This window comes from Nicotiana sylvestris, chromosome 7, assembly GCF_000393655.2.
Source record: "Nicotiana sylvestris chromosome 7, ASM39365v2, whole genome shotgun sequence".
NCBI lineage: Eukaryota > Viridiplantae > Streptophyta > Magnoliopsida > Solanales > Solanaceae > Nicotiana > Nicotiana sylvestris.
The window spans coordinates 100,112,513-100,135,249 of NC_091063.1; the positions used below are offsets into that span (position 1 = coordinate 100,112,513).

The following is a 22,737-nucleotide window of genomic DNA, read 5'->3' on the forward strand; positions in this document are numbered from 1 at the left end:
ATGTCATCATACGACCAGGCGAATATGTCCTCATACTCCCTGAGAAATTCTGTGTATTCCTTCTTTTTTTATGGCGATAAGTGAACGCTGATTCGTGTTTCCTTGACGTTTTCTGCATCTCCCAGGATAACAATTTCTGTCTCGTCCAGGTTGAACTTAGGTCTGTTCTCAAAGTTCTCAACTTCTTTGACGATCTCATCTGGTATGTTATCCTCCTCTAAATCAATGTCTGTTTGTTGCGTTGTGTCATTGCATGTCACAATCATTGGTTCATCAAGATAAGCAATAGTAATGCTGTATAAGTAAAGTAATGAGAGAAAAATAATAATGCGTGTTGATTCATAAGAAAAGTCAAAATGCTTTGATAAATTCCATAACTGTTTTAAACATTGGAGATCTTATTGCGGGAATAAAAATGCGAAAAGAAAATCATTTAATAAAAAATAGTGCATGATTCTTGTTTTAGCCTTGCTACCCCGAGGCTCGTCGAGCTCTGGTTGTCCTGATGGTCCAGTTATTGAGGCATGCCCCTCTGCTTACAGCCTATATGGAAGGGCCTTCCGCCCCTCCTCCTCGAGAACAACACAATAGTCCATGTCATTGTATTCTAGGAATAAGTTCTTCACAAGCACTTCTTCTTCTTCTGACCCATAAACAATGTCAGCCTGTTGGAAATTCTGCTCCAAATGCGGTATTGGCTGCTCCAGTGGATAATAAGGACCGCTCTATGGTGGTGACCAGTTGTTGAATTCTTCCCAAATGTACTCATATCCCTGACCGAAAGTAGTGCCATGTTTCTTGAGCTTTATGGGTTTAGCGATTCCTTGGAAATTCTTGCCGAGCCCCTTGCTAGGTTTGTACCCACTCCAATTCAGTATACTCTCGATTTTATTATCCTACCATTTGTCTTTGTCAATAGCATTTACCCGTTCAATGTGGTGGTAAGTCTCTCCACCTAGCTTCCTTCTTCCTTCGATTGACGGAACGGTCTGGCGACTGTTATAAGGTTGCTACCGTTGCCGTGAAAGATGTTGAGGCTGGACCCTCCATCGATCAGGATTCTGGTGATAAAATAGTCCTCCCATTGCATGGTGATGTGCAGTGCCTTGTTGTGCCCCAGCCCCTCAGGTGGCAGCTCGTCCTCATGAAAAGTGATCTTGTGGCTCTCCAACACTTGTCCTATCATGTTATCCATTTCCACGCCACTGATGTTGCTTGGTACGTATGCTTCACTCAGCATCTTCAGTAGAGCATTCTTGTGTGCTTCAGAATTTTGTAGCAAACCAAGAATGGAGATTTGCACTGGTGTTTTGTTCAACTGATCGATGACCGAGTATTCCTTGGCCTATATCTTTATCCAAAGATCGTCTGGACCTATCTCAATGATGGGTGGTCGGTTAGAGGCCTGTTTGCTTGACTCGGCTAGATGTTCCAGGTTATAAACTCTACCAATTCTCGTCATACCCTGTGTGGCAATAGTCTCTTCGAACCTAACCTTGCTTTTCCTTCTTGCCTTGGCTGTATAGTCCCAGGGTACAGCCTTTTTATGGAATGGTTTCATGGTCGACATTGCCACTGGGATCGGCATGGTTATCCGTACTCCGAACGGAGCATGTGCCTTGGGTGACAAGACTGCAACTTCAAACGGTGTAGGTGCATTTGCCGAAGACACGAATGTGACCTCAATTGGTGTTGGTGTCTTTGCAGACGATGTCGCTTCAAATTCAAGTGGCACAGACATATTTACTTCAGCATCCCAGATGGCTAAATCTGGACTATGATTGGATTAAGAGTAACTATTGGCTTTTTTGGGTCATCGCCTTCTGCGATCAACCCGATTGATCCCTCGGGATCCCAATCATGTGAATGTCTCCACCCTTATGGTCCAGCAGAGGGTTATTGTGAACATTTGGAGCGGGTTCTTTTGCCATAATAATCTTGTTATCAATTAAAGTCTGGATCTTGTCTTTCAAAGAATGACATTCATCGATGATGTGCCATTTCATGCCGGAGTGGTATGCATAGGATTTGTTTGGGTTAACCCACTGAGAAGGATTCTTAGGGGTTGCAACAGTGATGGGGGTGACGTAACCAGCAGCTTTGAGTCTTTCATACAGTTGGTCAATGGGCTCAGCAATGGCTGTATATTGTTTCGGAGATCTGCGATCAAAATTTGGCCGAGGTCTAGGGAAGTTTTGGCGTGCAGGGGGTGATTGATAGTGGGATGGTTGAGTATTATAGGTTTGGTAGACATGAGCGAGTTGGGAGTATCTGGGTGAAGTAGGCTGATATGTGGGAGGTGGAGGTGATTGATAAGGTGGTGGTGGAGCTTGGTAAGAGGGTGAGGGTGCTTGGTAGTTTGGAGTTGGCTAATATACGAGCGGAGGTGTTGGGTAAGTTTGGTATTTGAGAGGAGATTTGGTCCTCTGTGCAACCATTACGGCCCATACGTCCCTTTTATTGGACATACCACCAGACTGCAAGGCCTTATTTGTATCTTGCAAGGCCTCGAAGTTTGTACCATACCACTTTTGATACCCTCTTCAATTATTTCACCTAGTTTGATAATGTCAGAAAATTTGTGGCTTTCAATCATCATTAGTCGTTCATAGTATTGTGGGTCCTGAGCCCGGACAAAGAATTTGTTCATCTATTCCTCCTCTAAGGCAGTTCTGACCTTAGCAGCTTCGGATCTCCAACGAGTAGCATACTCGCGAAACATTTCTGTAGGCTTCTTCTTCATATTCTAAATATAGAACACATTCGGCGCATTTTCTGTGTTAAACCTGAATCTGTCCATAAAGTCGGATGCCATGCTTACCCAGCTTGACCATTTCTTCGGATCTTGGCTGATGTACTAGGACAACGCATCTCCTTTCAGACTCCTCATGAATATCTTCATGCGGATTCTCTCGTCTTTCCCTACTCCAACCAGCTTGTCATAGTATGTTCTCAAATGGACCCTTGGATCCCCTGTACCATCAAACATTTCAAACTTTGGAGGTTTGTACCCCTCGGGTAGTTCGACATCGGTCTGTATGCAAAGATCATCATAGTTCAGCACCTCAATTCCCTTGCTTCCTTCAACGCCTTGAATCCGGCTAGTCAACTTCTTAAGTTCCTCAGCCAGGTTCCTGATGAGTAGGTCTTTTTCATCAGACTCGGGTGTGCTTGAGATAGGTTAGGCGGAGTGTGGCATGGTCTCCACGTAGATGGGGGTGTTATAGTGGGTGTGAAAGTGGTCATTTGTGGAGTTTTGGAGTTCTGGGATGAGTAGCGGAGTGTTATTTGGGGTATGGCAGGTGTTGCATTGGGTCTTTGGTGGAATAGTGTAAGGAGCGGGATGATTCTGTTGCTTTAGGATGTTCTGAGGCGGTGTCGGTTTTTTAGTGTTGGGAAAAGTGATATCCGGGGTGCTGAGGAAAAATGACAAGATTGCTAGATTTTGAACCTGATCGAGCTCTTCTTGGAATTTCAACAGCTTTTGTTCAAGTTGGGATACATTCTCCTTAGGAACCTGAGTACCATGGTCATTAGTGGACTCTATCCATTCAATTGAATTCTCCTTTCTGATTTTGTTCAAGTCTTCCATCTTGCCTTTTTTCTTGTTTTTGACATGACTAAGAGGAGGAGTGGGTGGATGGCCCCTAGATCTTGTGGAATAGGATGATGTTGCCAGAGTGCACGAACTAACCTTTGGGGAGGGGAATAATAAAAACAAAATTAAAACCAAAAGATAACCAAGTTAGTAAGGATCATAAAAAGTATTGCAGTATTTAAACACATAGTGCAGGAATTTAGATCGTGTCCTAATTTGGGGACCTCTTTATGCCTGAGGTGGGCCTAGAGACAAATTGATTTGGAAAACTTAGGATGCTAAATGCCTCATTTAATTGATAAAGATAGACAAATCCCAAATTGACACTAAATTAACAGGAAATGAAAATCACTAATGGCCATTGGCCTTATTACATTTTATTGAGCAAAAGAAAAACTCCTATATATTTGGTCCCAGAAGGACCTTCCCCAGATTCGGCATCCTTGGCTCCATCAAACAGCTTTCCCAACTCGCGAAGTCGCAGCAATAGGTAGGCCCTGGCTAGATGTCCGCCTTCGATTCCTTCAGCATTTTGTCAGTCTTCGATCCTCTTGAGAGACTTTCTCTCCAACTCTACTATGCGTCGCTCCAAGTATCCCAGTCACTTGTTGAAACTGACAGCCATGTCCTTCCATTCCTCAATTAACTTCTAGTTAGACTCTTGTATCTCGTGGTGTTTGCTTTTATATTCCCGGATTCTTTTGCGTAGTTGGTTGTATTTGACTTGTGTCTCGGCCCTTTCATCTATGATCATATGACCTCGAGCAAACCTTGGCTGGCCCAGACCATCATGTTTGTCTTCCAACCAACCTGAGCAGAAAGGAGCGCAACCAGCATGATACCTCTCTGGCTCGATGGTATCTCTCCCCATTATGATCTTGTAGTGCCACATATGCTGAGCTTGGCACTTGTAAGGGTTATCATCATTTTGGAAGTCAGCCCAGAAAAGACTCATCTTGTCGACCCTAGGTATAACCTACTTCCTACCAGCTTGTCTCATAACTCGAAGAGGGACGTAATGATAGGTTCCTCTTAGACTAATCAATATCATGAAAGGTGCATCTCTGGATCGGGCGATGAACTCCTCGATTGGAAACCACTCGAACATCCATTGAACTTGTTCTTCAGTCAGATTATCAAATATCTCCAACCATCCCTTGGCATCCTCAGGCTGAGCGAACATATCAGGGACGTAATTCATTCGCTTTGGATTATGGAAAGCGATATGATCATCCCAGTCCCTTCGCTGAATCTCTTGTCGGTATTCACCCCTTTGGAGGTGTTCCATGAGCCAGAGTTGAAGTAATAAATTGCAGCCTTCGAAGTGTTTTGCTCTTCGTTGACACTTCTCCAAGGATTGATATATGTCGGCAATGATCATGGGCACGATGCTGAATGGCTGCACACTGATACCTTCTATTAGGGATTTAGTTTCCATAGCCAACCTGGTGTGGATTCTTGCTTTCTTCATCGGAAACACGATCATCCCCAGGAAACAAACCATGAATACGAAGACCCTTTGATGGATGTGCCCCAATGATGTGATGGTAAACTCGTCAGGGTAGGTATTGTAGGATTTGCTGTGACCGTACCTTTCATACAAATAGTCAAAAGGGATGTAGGACTCCTTTAGACATGTCAATTCTAGATTCTTCTTTAAACCCATCATTTTGAGGAAACCTCTGCCTTTATGGTTCTCAAGCATCAGTAGACCCGGAGTTTCCCATACTAGACCATCCAATCCTCCTATTTCCTCTAGCAATGGTGTCATTTCAATGTCCCCAAAGCGGAACACAGCCCTTTCACAATCCCAAAATAGTGTGGCAGCTTCTATGATCTTGTTATTGGGTTGGATTTCCAGGAGGGAAGGTAGATTTCCCAAATATTTTCGGACAAGAGTTTGATCACTAGAGTGAAGATCTTTCAACTAGCTTAGCAGTCTTGGGTGGATGTTGGTGACCATGCCGAATCTAGGGACTTCGTGCCTCATATTTCTGCAAGACAAATAAGGTTAGGCCTTTACCCCTACTAGACTCGACTATTTAATACCAACAATTAGCATGAAGCATTTAGTTCTCCAAATAAATGCACAGAACGTGATGGTGTCCATTTGGGTTATAGGGAAACCCAGTTAACTTTTGGACAAGGCTATCTTAAAGGATCATTATGAGGACAACATAAATGACCTGGCTAGGTTTGACTATGATGCATGCATAATTCGAATAGAGTAAGGTTTCTATGGGGCTTTAGACAGGTACCCTTGAGCGGACAACTCAAGGGGGAAGGCACGGAACCATCGACTACATCGCTGATCGACTGGTTTTACCGCAAATATGTCTTTCCGAATTTAGGGGGTTAATGATATAGGAAGAGCGCAACCACTCATTATAAACGTTGTTATGGTATTTGTTTGGCACGAGTGGAGTATGATGTTGAGCATGATTATGCAATAATTAAAAGCATATTGGCACGTATTTTTACGTTAAGAAAGCAATAAATACAACAGTTTTATAATTTAAAGTAGTAATAAAGGAAAGAAACGAAGAAGATAAGTCAGTTTTGCTTTTGAAGAAGAAATTAAATGCTTAAAGAAATTAAATAAATAATTGCACACAGGGAAGTACAAATTCACAAGAATAATCTGAAATGGTAAAAGCCTAAAAATCCCCAGTAGAGTAGCGATGCTGTCACGTCCCCTTTTTTCCTCTTCGCATCGGAAAATCGGGTTTATGACATTAGGTATAAGACAACTCATTCCTTTTAAGAACTGGGTTTTGCATTTGAAGAGTCACCACCTAATGATTTAAGGTGCATTGGGACACCTATAAGGTTCACTTCTAAGTTTGTTTGATAACCGAAGATAGGGTAAAGACTTGAAATTATCCCAAGGGGAAGGTGTTAGGCACCCCTCGGAATCCACTAGTATGGTTCCCGGCCAGACAGTTTTTTGTGAATTTGTGAAATTTAGCAAATAGACAAGTATAGGCTCAAATAGTAGGGGATTTAAGTTTAAACACATAAGAGTTTGAAAAAAAAACAATTATTAAAAGGTGGATTTTGAAAAAAGAAGTTACAATTCTACAAATACTTGAGAATATAAAAAGAGGGGGCTCCTAGGTTTATATATAATATGAATCACATCAATGCAATACCCGGTATGACACTCCTCAGAAGAGGGGATACATGTGGTATTAGCGCACTGGTCATCATATCCATATTTACCCTTCCCACCCCGTCGAGGTATTAAAGCGTGGATTGGTCTCGACCACTTTTGCATGCTATTACCCGTCCCAATCCTATCAGTCCCGGAGGAACTTAGGACTACTATTCCTAAAGGGGAGGGATATTAGGCTGACTTTTAGGTTTCAAAAGGTGAAAAAGCTAAGGCAACATACAAAAAAACACATAGGACTCCATATTAGAGGAAACATGTAAACAACTAAAAGGCTCATGTATACCTCCTCAAACAAAGCACATAAATAGCATGACTTAAACATAGTTAGGGTCTGAATTTAAAGTACTAAGGCAAGGAGAATTTTCATTGTTGAGGCAGACCAGTTTATTACATAACTCAGATAAGAAGTCTGAATCAGGCCTGCTTGCTGGTTGTAGCAGTTACTGATTAACAAAAACAGGTTCAGTTTTTATTGTCGTTATCACCTAAGGCTTGCCTAAGTATTTGGATGAGATCCTATAAATATGATATCTATTACTGATTCAGGACATGGTAAAGCAGTAACAACACTAAAACAAACGACTTGAGATCCTATATACATGCTTTCTAAATCGCGTTAAATAAAGGAGTAAGGCTGTTTAAAACTAATTCAGAACAATATGAGTTAGGCTGATTTTAAACTAGATTGGTTTCAGATTCCATAGATATTGATATCTATTATTGCTATTTTTAATTCCTATAGGCATGATATCTGATTGAATGATACTGATTTTAACCTATTGGACATGATGTCGGATTATAACCAATTAGATCCTAAGAGCATGGTATATAAGTGTGGTAATAAACATGCAGAATTTAAAATGAATCCTATAGGCATATTATCTAAATGCAGAATTAGACATGCTGAATTTAAACAAGCCCTATAGACAGGTTCTCTAAATACAAAGTTAAGCATGTAGAATTTAAAACAACAGATCTTATAGGCATATTCTCTAAATGCTGAATTAAACATGCAGAAAACAACTCCTATAGGCATGTTCTCTACCCTTCTAATAGTTAAGCATGCACAATTACCCAGCCCTTTTCACTAGCCAACCCCAATGTTTATTACAACTTGTTACAGTCCAAATGATAAATTACTTCAGAAAAGTGTAAAAGAAGAAGTTACAACCAGAGGAAGTCTGATTCTTGACTTCCTCTCTCAGTTATGGAAAAAACCACCTCAATTGCCATTTGTTTCAATGCCTTTCTCGGGCTTGAGTATATCAAAGTTCATTAAGGGTCTCAAGGGGGCCCCCATGCATTGCTTACACCCAAGTTTGCATAACCAGATAGAGATGAGTGCAGTTCGGAAGGGCCAACCCTTATGTGTCCATGTTTAGAGGGAACTCATGGGTCCCAAGGCAAGGCTCACACAAGAGGGGCAGAACCTAAGTCTAAGAGTATAGTGGAAGTGCAGGAGTAGAGATTTTGTATAAAACTGGGTTGAGAATAGTAAGGTGTAAGGGTAATTTGAAAATAGTAATAGTAAAGCTAACACTATACAGAATCAACATTTTTATACAAAGGGGTCAGGGGTTTGGGAATACATTGCAGGGAGCATATGACCCTAAGAGGGGTCAGGTTTGGACATACACATCAATAATTGGTGCTGGCATGCCCATAAATCAGCTAAAGAACACAACACACAGAGAGGATATGAAGCATATGACCCCGGGGAGGGTCAGGTTTGGGTCATGCCCAGCAATGTCTAATGCTGACATGCCCTTAAAATGCTGACATGCCCTTAAACCAACCAAAAAATATAAACACATAGGGGATATGGGGGTTTGGGATTCATAAGTCATAATAAGTGACTGACAAAGTTCATACATAAGAAAAATACATTAATTCAGAAGAGGAAGGGGCAGATTACAACATGCTTGGTATTGTAACTGGATTAAACATAAACAGGAAACATGCAAGAGTGTAGGAAATAGTAAAGAAATATGTTTTTGTTGATGTTGGAAGATTAATTAGAACAGACCAGTAAAGAGGCAAATGTATAAAAAAAGTAAGCAAATTTCCACAGCCTAGCCTTGGCTTTCAGCCGGCTAGACAAGGCAACAACACAAGTAGTAATAAAGCAAAGAGAGAGAGAGCTTTGAGTGAAGTGTGTGTTCGGAACTCAAGGGGTTCGTATCTGTTCGAAAGAAGAGAAAGTGCAGGTTTTTTATAGCTTATGAAAACGAGTGAGAAGTAAGGTAACAAGTAAAGTTTAATACAAATATAGATATAATCAACAATCAGAATCAATTACACAAGTGACTCCCTTTAATTAAGGAGTCACTGTTTAACGGGTAATGACAAATTCAAAATAAGGAAAGAAGATCAATTTAGAGACAAACTAATTATTGCCATAAAAGAGTAGTAAAAGCATTGAGTAAGTAATCAAGTCTAAGTACAAAAATATGCTTATTTTGGGAAAAGATTCAGTAAGGCAAAATAAGGAAATGAATCAATTAACTTTAACATGCGAGTGAAATTAGAGTTTATAAAAGAAAGTTTTTGAAATCAGTCACATGATTGAGATCAATCAAAGAAGAAACATGCCTATGCACTTCAGTATATAAATAAAGTGAACAGGGTCATCGGACATGCGAGGCCAAGCACATTAGCAAAAGAGATAATCACAAGCATGCAGTAGTGGTAGAAATAAGCTAGGGTTCAGTAGTACAGCAAATATTCAAAGCATAGTAATCAAGTAGGTCAAGTCACATTGAATCAATAGTGAAGAAAACAGAGTATCAGAAACATGCAAAGGTCTCACTGTAGCAGGTGAGGAAACCTTTTGAAAAATTAGGGTTTCAGCCATAGTCGAGGTAAAAGATAGTAAAAATTAGGTAAGTCACATAAAGAAAAGAGATTCTGAAACAAGAACTTTCAATCAAGTATTCAAACAAACGATTTCAGACCCAAAGACCTAGGATTTTCAATAACAATCGAGTTCAAAAGATGGTAAACAGATAAGTCAAGCAAGGATTTTAAACAAACAAGCACACATCTAACAAACAACTTCAGAACTCGATTGAGACCCAAAAGAAATTAGGGTTTTAACATGCCGACTCAAGTAGAAGGAAAGCATAACAAACAGTTCAAACATAGTAAAGTCATAAAATAACATCGAGAATCAGAGAAACGGTTTTTGAAATAACTTAAAGGAAAACCCTAATTAGAACAATGAAGAGTCGTTTTGAAAACAACGTTAAAGAACCTTCGAGAAAAAATGCTTAAAAGTTCATTCGTAAGAACAAATCTAAGGTTGATCTAAAGAAATAGAAGCAGAAAACCCAAAAGAAACGAGAAAGATCTCGAAAGTTAACGATCTAACCAGAAAAGGTCAAGGACCCGCCTTGAAAGGCTATAAATGGCCAGGAAAAGTCGTGGATGGTCGGAGGAAGTCCATGAACACCAGTCGAGCAAGGACTAGACCAAACTCCTTCGAAGTCTAGTTGTGAAACCATAGAACCAAACACATAAAAGCCATGGAAGGCTGGTACAGGTCTCAAATGACCACGGAAGGCCATGGATTAGTTAGGTATTAGGGCGGATTAGAGTGTAGTTTGATGGCGGCGGCTAGCGTTTATAGGAGTTTCAGAGAGAGCTAAGAGAGAAGATGGATTCAACGGCGGCGGTAGGTGAGAAATGAGATAGGTTTAGGGGTCATTTGGGGTTAAAAAAGGAAAGGGGGAACGGGAGCCGTTGATCTAAATTATTAACGACCGGGATTAAAGGGGTTAGGTGGGGAGTTCGGGTTGGGTAATTTAAATTGGGTTAGGGGGTCGGGTTCGAGTTGTAATTTGTTTGGGAAATTGGGTCTGATTTGGGCTCAATTTCAGGCTATAATTGAAATGAAATTGGCTATCATTTAAATAGCCATTTTTTCCTATTTAAAATAAAAAAATAGTAAATTGATTTCTGGAAATAAATTAAAAGTAATAAATGATTGATGACATATAATTATCAGTTTAAAAATACGGGACTTCATTTTCATGAATATAAACGCAATTAAATCCTAAAAGAGGCTAATATTGCAATTATGCAATTTAGCCTTTAAAAATACTAAATACATTTGTAAAAATATGCAAAAATTATTTTAGCTATATTTTAGCATAAATCTGAAATTCCAATAAATGAATTACCAAAAATAATAATTTTGGAAATAATTATTGGTTTTTTATGGATAAAATAGGGAAATAAATTGATTTAAAATCCCTTAAATATTAAGGAAAAAATAATAAAATATTTGGACATACTTATATATGTGTACATATGCTATTTTGAAGGTATTTGCATATTGAAAAATATATAGGGAAAATTTAGGTATTACATATGTTATTTTGAAGGTATTTGCATATTGAAAAATATATAGGGAAAAATTGGGTATCAACATTGAGGACTTTCTTAATATAGGACCGTTGGGACAATATCAACTTTCCAACCCTTCTATCTCGAGTATTCTCCATCCCCAATATCTTCTTTGCAGCACCTAAATCCTTCATCTCAAACTCCTCACCTAGTTGCTTCTTCAATAGGGGTAATATGTGATATGCCTTTAGCAGCAATAAGCATATTATCCACATATAACAACAAATATACACTAGAACCGTCTTCAAGATTTTTGTAATACACAACTATCATATGCACTTCGAGAAAATGCATTTTGAATCATGAATGTTTCAAATCTTTTATACCACTGCCTAGGCGACTGTTTCAGACCATATAAAGATTTCTTAAGCAAGCAAACACGATTTTTCTTATCCTGAGTAATGAATCCCTCGGGTTGACTTATATAAATCTGCTCATCGAACTCACCATGCAAGAATGCAGTTTTCACATCTAATTGCTCTAGTTCTAAGTCATTAAGAGCCACCAAAGCTAGTAAGATCCTGATAGAGCTATGCTTTACTTTTGGAGAGAACACTTTATTGTAATCTATCCCCTCCCTCTGTGTAAAACCTTCAGCTATTAATCTTGCCTTGTACCTTGATGCTTCAACCCCTGGATTTCCCTCTTTTCTTTTGAAAATTCATTTGCAGCCTAGTACCTTCTGTCCCTTTGGTAATGGAACAAGCTTCCATGTCTGATTCTTATGAAGAGACTCAATCTTTTCACTCAAAGCACCAACCCACTGATCTGCTTCTGGACTAGAAATAGCTTCTTTATAGCTATTAGGCTCAAGCACATCAATGGTCTCTACAACAGATAAAACAAACTCCACAAAATTAGCATATCCAAGAAAATTACCATCAGCTACGTTTGCAAACCTTTGTGGTGGATTGATCACTCTCTTCTCTCTGCATGTTGGAAGGCTATAGAGTTGTTGCGCAGGTGCATCAACATTATTGTCTTGATCAATATTTTGCACCTCTTACACTTCCTCTACTTTAGAATATTGCGATGAGCTAGTGGAGATTCAATTTCTAGCTCTATCCGATCACTGACACCACGATCTATTTCTGCTATTGCCTTCTCCCTCTAACTGTCCAGTGAGGCAGATTCATTGAATATTACATCCCTACTGATAATTAGCCCTGGAGTCTTTTGATATGTGCACCACAACCTATGACCTTTCACTCCAGTTGCATACCCTAGAAATATGTACTTCTTTGCCCTCGGCTCAAGTTTTCTATCCCTCACATGAGCATAAGCAGGACAACCAAATATCCTTAAATTTGAATAATCAATAGGAGAACCGGACCATGCCTCAAAAAGTGTTTTGAACTCAATAGCTGTGGATGGAGATCTATTGACCAAATAACAAACTATATTGATTGCTTCAGCCCAAAAATCTTTGCTAACACATGAGTGTGAAAGCATGTTTCGTGCCCTATCACAACATATTCTATTCATACGTTCTGCAACACCATTTAGTTGTGGTGTTCCAACACAAGTGTGGTGTCTCACTATGCCCTCCCTGCTGCAGAAATTATCGAACTCAGAATTGCAAAATTCCAACCCATTGTCAGTTCGAAGACGCTTAACTTTTCTTTCCGTTTGCTTCTCAACCATCGTCTTCCATTTAACAAATGTCGAAAATGGCTCATCTTTTGTTTTCAAAAAATACACCCACACTATCCTTGAGTAATCATCAATCAAAGTCATAAAATACCTGGCACCACTCTTGGAGGGAACTCTATTTGGACCCCACAAGTCAGAGTGTATATAATCTAACTTGTCTCTGGTTTTGTGCTCGGTCTTCTTGATGAACTTTACACTTGTCTGTTTACCAAATACACAATGCTCACAAAAATTCAAAACTTGATTTTTGTACCCATTCAACAAATTCTGCTTACTCAACAAAGACAATCCATTATCACTCATATGGCCAAGTCACAAGTGCCACAACTGAGACTGATTCAGATCACTTTTCCCAGAAGCTACAGCAGCTTCCCCTTCAACTACACTGTCTTGAAGATGATATAATTTAGAATGTAGTTTACCATTCATGAGTACCATGGAGCCTTTACAAATTTTAAGTATTCCATTCTCGGAGTGAAATTTATATCCTTGGTCATCCAAAGTCGAAAGAGAAATCAAATTTCTCTTTATCCGAGGAACATGCCAACACTCAATGCTTCTGATAATTCCGTCGAACATTCTCAATTTGATGTTACCAACCCCCTCTACTGGTAATGGATTATCATCTCCCATATAGACAGTCTCGCTCATTCATTTATTTGTAAGTTGTAAACCAATTCTTGTGTGGACACATGTGAAAAGTATCACCAGAATCAAGAATCCAAGAATTTTGCCCATGAGTAGAACTCACAACACAAACTTCCCCTACATAGTCACAATTATCAGAATTATTGCCAGTGTCAATAATATTTGCCGAATTATCTATTTTTTTGCTTCCCTCTTTTCTACTTCAGCTTAGGACAATCTCTCTTGTAGTGACCTTACTCCCCGCACTCATAACAATGTTGCTCCTTGCTCTAGACTTTGATCTTACAGTTGACTTTTTCCTATTAAGGTCCTTTTGTTGTGTTCTTCCTCTAATCACAAGACCCTCGCCCTCAATTCTGCTTTCTGGAAAGTGTTTTTTCAATTCTTTAGATTTTAGTGCATTACTAAAATCTTCTAATGAAATATTGTCTTTCCCATATAGCAGTGTATCGACAAAAGTATCATAAGATTGTGGTAAAGAACATAACACAATCAAGGCCTAATCCTCACTCTCAATTTTGATATCCACATTCTTCAGGTCCATTATAATTGAATTAAACTCATCAAGGTGAGTTTTAACAGGTGTATCTCCGTTCATATAAAGATTGTATAACCTCTTTTTCAGGTAGAGGCGGTTTGTCAGCGATTTCTTAGAATACAGATCTTCCAGCTTCTTCCATGCCGTTGCTGCAGAAGTTTCTTCAGCAATTTCCCCAAGAACGCTATTTGTAACGCTCATGAAGATCGCACTCAAAGCCCTCTCCTTCAGGTCTTCCTTCTTTGTCTCTTTCATATCTTCAGGAAAATCCTCATCAATTGCTTTCCATAATCCTTGTAACACCAGGGACGATTTCATGCTAATCTCCCATAGACTGAAACTAGAATCTCCGTCAAATTTCTCTACTTCGTACTTTGTTGAAGATGATGAAGACATAACCCTAGATTATATGTAGAAACTCGAAACTGGCTCTGATACCAATTGTTGCGGAATATCGTGAGTTAACTAGCACACAATCACACACAAAACAAATAGAGAAGAAAAGTCAACACAAGGATTTAACGAGGTTCGGCTAAGCCTAATCCTCGGGGCAAAAGTAGAGAGACTTTTCCACTATGAATGAGAGGAAAAACATAATACAATCTATAGAATCCCCAACTACAACCCCTATATATAGATCTCAAAAGGTCCCAAACATATATGAGAAAGGTTTCCCAATTTGACAAAGACTATAGGTTTTCCTTTTCAAAATCTATTAGGACAATGGGTTTTCCTAAACCTATAGGGACTATGGGTTTCCTAAAAATACAAAGAAATAATTCAAGCCACAAATAACAAAAACAAATTTAATTTTTTTGCGGGTGAAGTGCCGATGCGGGTGCGGGCCGGGTGCGGGTTAAGATTTAAAATTTTCAAACAATTATAACTTTTCAGCTATTGATCACTAATATTCAACCAAAAAATGTTTGTTTTTCAGTTTTGGACTTGTAATTCCGTTCTCCTATGGATTGGATCATTGTAGTCTCAAAATGATTTACTAGTTTTTAAAATTGATATAGTGGATGTCTATTCAGTCGATTGTAAATACAAATGCTTCTGCTAATTGCATCATTGGGAAAAAAAAAAATTGTTTTATGTTTTATTTACTGCTACAAAGTCGCACTTTTAACTATATAATTTGTTTTTAACCAAGTTCATTATATGATCTCGATCTGAATTATTAGAATGACATACTAATAGCATTTGGTAGGATTTGTATTTATACCCTGGTTATGCTATTCTTTTTTTTTTTTTGGTTAAACCTATTGCTATTCAAAATTTGACTTCCTTGATTTGCCACTGGATTCTGATGGAAATTTTTAGATTAGCAATGACATATATAAATATAATTGAAAAGACAAAAATAAATTAAAATAAAAGTAAGATAAATTGGAAGAAGTAAAAAAAAAGAGGAAATTTTTGCGAGGCGGGTGGATATGGGTGAAAAGGAATATGGAGCGGGGTGGATTAAAATTTTGTGGGTTAAGATAGAACCCGCACCACACCGGCACCGCCCCGTATCGTTTGCCATTTCTATTCCAAACACAGTTTTGGGATTTTTTTTCCTATACATAATTTCAAGTTGGTGAATAAATTTTTTTACCTATATATATGTGTGTGTGTGTTAGACCAGCCGCTTAAGCTAGATTACTTTTGTACTTTTTGCGTCCGCCAGATAAAACATCTAATTTTATTAATAACTAACAGAAAGCCCTCTTATCCCGCAAAACACATAGATTAGTAAGGTTTCGGAGAGAAATGTACGTTATAGCCACAATATTATAATTAAACATTTCGCGGCATAGCATAAAGTGGGAAAATGAAGCATTTTTTTTTTGCTACTATTAGAAATTGAAGAATATAAGTATGAACTATTGTATACTATAAACTTACTGAATTCCAAAACTTTACATCAAAAAATTGGCACAAGTCTGACTATTGTAAAGTTCACAAGGGATACATGTAATGTCAAAACGTACTTTTTACTTAGAAAAATAATTTCAAAAGGTAACATCTGGAAATTCAAGTTGTTTAAGGTATAGAATTTAATATTCCAAGAAATTCAAAATGATCCAAAGGACTAAGACATAGGTACAAAACAGTATAGCGGTATATACTTTTATGAACACTCTTTAAATAATTGTTGTATACCGAATGTATGTAGTACAAACAACATAATATTATATAATTAAACATTTGAAAACGGAACTGGATCTCTTAAATTACATTGGTTAGCTAGTAACCGAACAGTGGTAAGGAATTTATAAATTAAATAAAAAAGATGGTAGTAAAATATTTTGAACATGGGCCTATAAATACTCTCTATTACTCTCTTCCTAAAGGCTAAAAAGAGACTTTGCCTTGTCTGTTCTCATTCATTCCCAAAATCCTTCTTCTTCTGCTTCTTCCTTTCATTCCTTTTGGTCCAATCAATCATTATTCTTATATAAATATATGACAGATATATACATATAGAGAGAGAGAGAGAGGAGAAATAAGACAAAAGAAAAAAATGGAGGAAGAGAGAAGATCGTCAAAGTTTAAGAGGATTTGTGTTTTCTGTGGTAGCAGTTCTGGGAAGAAACCTACATATCAAGAAGCTGCTATTGAATTGGGGAAACAACTGGTAAAAAAAACATATTTTCCCCATTCTTTCTTCTTCTTCTTCTTCTTCAGAAGCAGAAAGTTTTGTTCTTTTCATGGATAAAGTCTGTTATCCATTGTCTTTTTAAATAAGTAGTAGTAGTACTGTATTGTTATCAAATGTAAGCTGAAAATGGCTGAAATTACGAACCCATTTCGAGTTTTGAGTTTCTCTTCCTTTTTCTGTCACTATTCTGACAAAATTTTCAACATGGGGTTTTCTATTCATTCTGTTTTATATTCATATTGATAAGTTTTCTTTGATTTTTTTTTTAAAGAAAAGAACTTTTTTACTTTTGTTTTGGCATGAGAAAGAAAGAAATGGGTGTGTGTGTGTGTGTAGGGGTGGAGATAGAATGGAGGAAGAATTGCAAGCTGTAACCTGGCTGTCAGTTGAGCAGCATTCTTGCATGATCTTAGTTTATGGGGTCACTCCTTTAATTAAAAAAAAAAAGAAAAAAAAAAGAAGAGTTTCTGCCTTTCGATGAGGAACCAAACGTGCCACCTTGGTATCATCACCCCCTTTCAAGCGTGTTCTCTTCTTTGGGCTAAATTTAACCCAACTCATCCTTTTTCATGATTTTTATGTTTTTTGATGGTTTAAATGAAATATGCATAAAATTTCTGATTTAAACATTTGCATGTGCGGGTTTTTTTCTAGAAAAAGTATACTTTTGGCACATATGTTCAGCTGATTCTAAGTTTCATGCTTATTTCTTGGTTGTGTTGTGTCTAAGTTTTGTGCTAGTAGCAGTAGTAATTTTTTTTTTTTTTGGTTGTTATGATGATGGGCTCGTGAAATGGGTTTCTGACACGTGTTCGTGGTTTTGATTTTATCAATGTGTATTTGAAGGTGGAGAGAGAGATTGATTTGGTGTATGGAGGTGGAAGCGTGGGTCTGATGGGTCTTGTTTCTCAGGCAGTTCATGATGGTGGGCGCCATGTTCTAGGGTAATCCACCCCCCCTCTCTCTCTTTGTATCTCTCTCTAACACACATACAGAGGAAAAAGGTTGTGATGTTTGAAAATAATCTTAGCTAAGGGGTTCTTGAAAATAATAAAATGCTTATTTAATGTTTAGACTTAGACCATGCAAGTTCCTCACTTCTCAATGAAATGTCTTCTTCAAAACTACCCCAAAGGCAGACATCATTGGATCAAATGCTTCTTTCTTGATTATTACTGTATTAAAGTAGTGTTGTGCTGCTCCCTTTTTAGGCTAGAAAAGGGTTCCCCATGAAGAAACAAACACTAATCTCCCCTTGTTCCACTGATAGTGAACAGCTTCTTAACACGTGAAAGGTACTTTGCTAATATGTTTTTAATAGCATAATAGAAATACTCCAAAATTGTCTTTTGTGGTATGGCCTTGGAGCTTTTTGGGCAGTTATCAGTAAATATAAAGAAAATGTAAAAATCCATTTTGGTCCGTGGGAATGTCAGTCACACTGGAACCTCTAGTCAGAAAGCAAATGAAAAAAGGGAGTGTAAAAAGTTAGAAGCCTTTTAGGCACTGATTGAAGCATTTCCAAATCTTTATAAAGACAACGTTTGAATTGTGTTTTACTACTGTAGACAGTTTTCTGGACTTGTGCTTTCTACCTCATATTTTTACCCCACAGTGAATATGTACAGAGCTTTCTTTTTGGGCAAGATAATACTATTGCTTTCATTTTGTCATATTCTTACTATTATTAATCTATGTTTATGGATTTTTTGAACTTGCAGAGTGATTCCAAGGACCCTCATGCCTAGAGAGGTACTACTCATACTAAACTCTGAGTAGGATTAATACATGACTTATCAGCTAATTATTCCCACCAATTTGATTCTTATGAGACATGTTTTCTACTTGAACAATTATAATTGAGCTTCTTGCTCTATATATTCCTGTCATCCAAAAAGTACTTCAGTTTTTATATGCACCAAGGAATATCTGTTTTTCTTTCTTTTCAAGCATTATTGAGTCATTCATGTCTAAGAGCCCGATTGGACATACAAAATTTTTCCTTTCTTTTAATTTTTTTTTTGAAAACAATGTTTGGTTATCCCATTTTTACCAATTTTTCTTTTTCACTTGAAAATCCATTTCCAAATTTGAAAAACTTGTTCTCCCCACTTTTTCAATTGAAAATGAGAATTTGTTAGTTTTTAGTTTTACAAATTTACCCTTTATTTTTAAAATTTATAAAATGATCCCATCAGTTTTTCATCTTTGGCAGATACATCTTTGGTGACTGATGGTGGAACATCAGTCTTAGTTGATATTTGAACTCTGCCTACTGAAAGTTTGATTATATGGTTATAAGAAATATGTAGCTATGCCTGCTTTTGCACCTTCTCTGTGTGTTAGTAGAATTAGAAAATGTGATATTGATTTTGTATCTTCTGCATATTGCAGTAAAGCAAAATACGATAACAGTTAAACAATAACATTTTGATTGTTTATTTCAAGTAAGATAATCAAATTGTGGTGGTTTTAATATTTTTTACAAGTTGTGGGGTATAAATCATATTTCATAGTTTGAAAAAGAAGACGTGCAAATATGTTGCAAAAATTGTAACCAAATACAACTTCATCTTCAATTCAAATTTTAGTGAAATTCCTAATTTTTTTTTTTTTTTTTTTTTGGAATTCATGTCCAAACGCCTACCAAGTATATACTGCATTTGCTAACAGATAACTGGTGAAACGATCGGAGAAGTGAGAGCAGTTTCTGGCATGCATCAAAGAAAAGCTGAAATGGCCAGGCAAGCTGATGCCTTCATTGCCCTCCCCGGTACATGATTAAAAACACTTAAGTCTTTTATATGAATGTAATGCAAGATCTGATTCTTCATATCCTAATTTCTAGTTTTTTCTAAATTTCCAGGTGGTTATGGAACACTTGAAGAACTTCTTGAAGTCATCACATGGGCTCAGCTTGGAATCCACCGTAAACCAGTGAGAAATCTGCCCTTAGTTCATACTACTTTACATGAAACTTTTCGTTAGAAACCAGTACATAGAATATATGTTCTATGCATAATTCTTAAGTAATGGAAATAGGCTTATTGATAGGTGTAGATTGAAAAAATCTTTTATGTAAGCATATTGATGCAGCCCTAGTGTCATGCTCATGCCATGACGCCAAATATTAGGCAAATAAGTGTGTAAAAGTAATCAAGGTTTTGATGAAAACTTGTTTGGTCATAGCATGAAAATTATCTGTTTTGACCAAAAAATCATTCGTCCGTGCAATCATTCTCCAAAGAACTCCAAAGGGAATTTTTTTTTCTTTTCAACAAATAAGTGTGTAGTCATTTTCATCTATCTTTGAGAATTTCAACTCCTATATGTCTTTAGTATTAAATCAGATGGAGAAATCTTAAACCAAGCAGAAGAAAATCGTCCAGTAGAACTATAAAGGAAGAATGAGATACCTTCTTTGACATTGTGTATCACCTTGTTTCTCAAGATACCCCTTCTTTTCACAATCTTAAGTACTTTTTATAAAATAATTAATCTTTTTGGGGTTTTCCTTTCAAGTCAACATTCCTTATCAAATAAGAATGAGATTAGGAGAGGTATCGATGCACGTGATCCTTAATATTTAGTTCACATGGAAAGATAATACAAGGTCTTTGAGTTCTGATCTCTAATCATGACATGAAAGAGCTTATAAAGCCATTAGAAAAAGTGGGAAATCTTAGTCAAAAGAAGGTATTTTTGTTTTGATATTATAAGTAATCTTTAACTCGTAATTTAATAATCTAATGTAATAATAATGCAGGTGGGCCTGTTGAATGTTGAGGGTTACTATAATTCCTTATTGTCTTTCCTTGATAAGGCCGTGGATGAAGGCTTTATCTCTCCAACAGCACGTCGCATAATCGTGTCTGCTCCGACAGCCCAACAGTTGGTCAGAGAACTTGAGGTAATTAAAGGCGGAATATGTTTTTTCATATTACACTAATTTTTCTTCATAGTTTCTAGTAAAATAAGCATTTGTAACATTCTCATTTTTTTCGTAATGCTACAAATTTAAAACTCGTTTAGATTTTGGAATCTATGCTGTTCAAACTTGCAAAAGGGCTCCACACTTAGAGTTGCCCTTTTCAGTTTTGTCCTAAATATTTATATTGCTTTGATCAAACATGACTGGACAAAAGGCACATTTTAGCTTTGATCACTTTAATGTCGGCTGACATTTTCATTTTTTAATATTCAAAATAGGACTTGGATAAAGAAAGATTTTAGTGTAGGAATTTGTTCTAACATATTTTTCTTAATTTTAATCCTCTTCTCTCAGGAACATGTACCAGAGACCGACGAAATCACATCAAAGTTGATCTGGGAGGAAGAAGTTCAAAGATTTAATTACACACCGACTGAATCTGGGGTTCCTACGTAAAATATGTTTTTAATTGGAATTTAGGAATTTCAGTATATATACAGTAAATACGGTGATGTCGCCGTAGGTTTCTCGCAGTAGAAAGTTTTTTGTGGGGGTTGATGTTGATGCGATGCTCTTAAAATGACTCAGAGTTGCAATATACATATTTTGAAAAAGTAAAAAGAAAAAGGAAGGAAATATTAGTTTTCTTTTTCTTTTTGTGGAGCTGTAGTAGCCACGTCCTGTTTGTTCAAGCATTATGATTTCGTCTATGTTTATTGGTGTGTCCCTTTTCGGAGAGCCAATGACTTACTATGAATGTACACTAACATGCTTATTAAAAAAAAAAAAAAAAAGAAGAAGAAGAAGAAGAATAGACCGGAAAAGCAAAGTTCTCTGTAGTGGTATTTATAAGCTTGAATAGAAGAAATAATGTTTTTTTTTTGGATTAAAGGGAAATATTTATTGATAACACTAAGGCGTTACAGTAGAATTAGCTACATAGTCACTATCATAGATAGCGAGTGCCGAAAGGTTTCCAAGATTTGCCAACTTGTTACACATAGACATAGGACCTTATTCTATTAGAGGCTAATCCCTCTTTGTCTGTTTGAACTGTTGGTAACACATACTTTGAGGGATATGCTACGACAGACATGTAATCACTCGTGCCTTGCTTGGTTCCTTCCTAGGCCAAAACGTAGCTACTTTGTTTCCTTGTCGGAAGCTATGCCGGATCACTAGACTCCCCAACCTCCTCAAGTGGTACTTGCAAGAGTCAATAACACTTTGATAAGTAGGATTTTTTGTTCCAAAAATTCTATAGCCTCAATGGAGTCAGTTTCAATCTCGATGAGGGTTAGATGATGTGCAACTACTATTTGTAGTCCTTGTTCCAGCGTGATAAGCTCCGTGTGAGTGTGGTTGTGAGCATAAAGCTTTTTGGAATATCCTAGGATCCAGTCTCCATTTGAATTCCTAATGACGCCTCTAACACCATCAATATGTTGTTTGTCTAGGAAAGATCCATCAGTATTTAATTTATAGAGTCCTGAAGTTGGGGGAATCCACTTGACATAGATGGTTTTCTTGGATATAGGTGTTATTACTGGCCATGTGCAGCACTTATATTCCATTGCTCGCATGACCACTAGTCGGGTGTCGAGGAGCATAGAAGTATTCTTAAAAGCATTGTGATTGCAATTTGTCCAAATGTGCCATAACGCAAATCGAAGGAAGCTGGACCAAGTGAGGGGGTGATTATGAAGGGGAGATTGATGTCCTTCATTAATTGAAGCCAATGGATTTGGTGGTAGGAAGTGCATTGACATTCAGCCCAAGGTCAATCCAGAACTTCCTTGCCATATGACATTCAAGAAAGATACTGTGAACAGTTTCCTCTATGCAGTTGCAGATGGTGCACTTAAGGTCAATGTTGATGCCTATATGATGTAAGTAGGTATTAGAAGGCAACCTATTATAAGAGAATAGCCAAAGATATTTTTTTTTTATCTTATTAAGTGTGTTAAGATTCCATATCCAATTGAAATTGTAACTACTCTAAGGAGTTGGGTGTAAGGGAGTATAGACTGATTTTGTAGAGAAGGTACCATTTGTATTAAGGGACCAATAAGGAGTATCTTTCCTGTTATGGTTTAGGTAGATAGTTGTGGCTATATTGATGGCCTTGTCTGGACAT

The 22,737-nt window shown here is 37.4% G+C and overlaps 1 protein-coding gene across 1 annotated transcript; it reads left to right on the plus strand.

The window, feature by feature from the left end:
- Nucleotides 1–16,382: 16,382 nt before the first annotated feature.
- LOC104247174 (cytokinin riboside 5'-monophosphate phosphoribohydrolase LOG7-like) lies at nucleotides 16,383–21,222 on the plus strand. The gene is made up of 7 exons (XM_009803130.2): nucleotides 16,383–16,645; nucleotides 17,516–17,613; nucleotides 18,391–18,421; nucleotides 19,343–19,442; nucleotides 19,536–19,606; nucleotides 20,436–20,579; nucleotides 20,955–21,222. Exons 1-7 carry the CDS (start codon nucleotides 16,532–16,534, stop codon nucleotides 21,054–21,056), a joined length of 660 nt encoding a protein of 219 aa, XP_009801432.1. The 5' UTR covers nucleotides 16,383–16,531; the 3' UTR covers nucleotides 21,057–21,222.
- The last annotated feature ends 1,515 nt before the right edge of the window (nucleotides 21,223–22,737 follow it).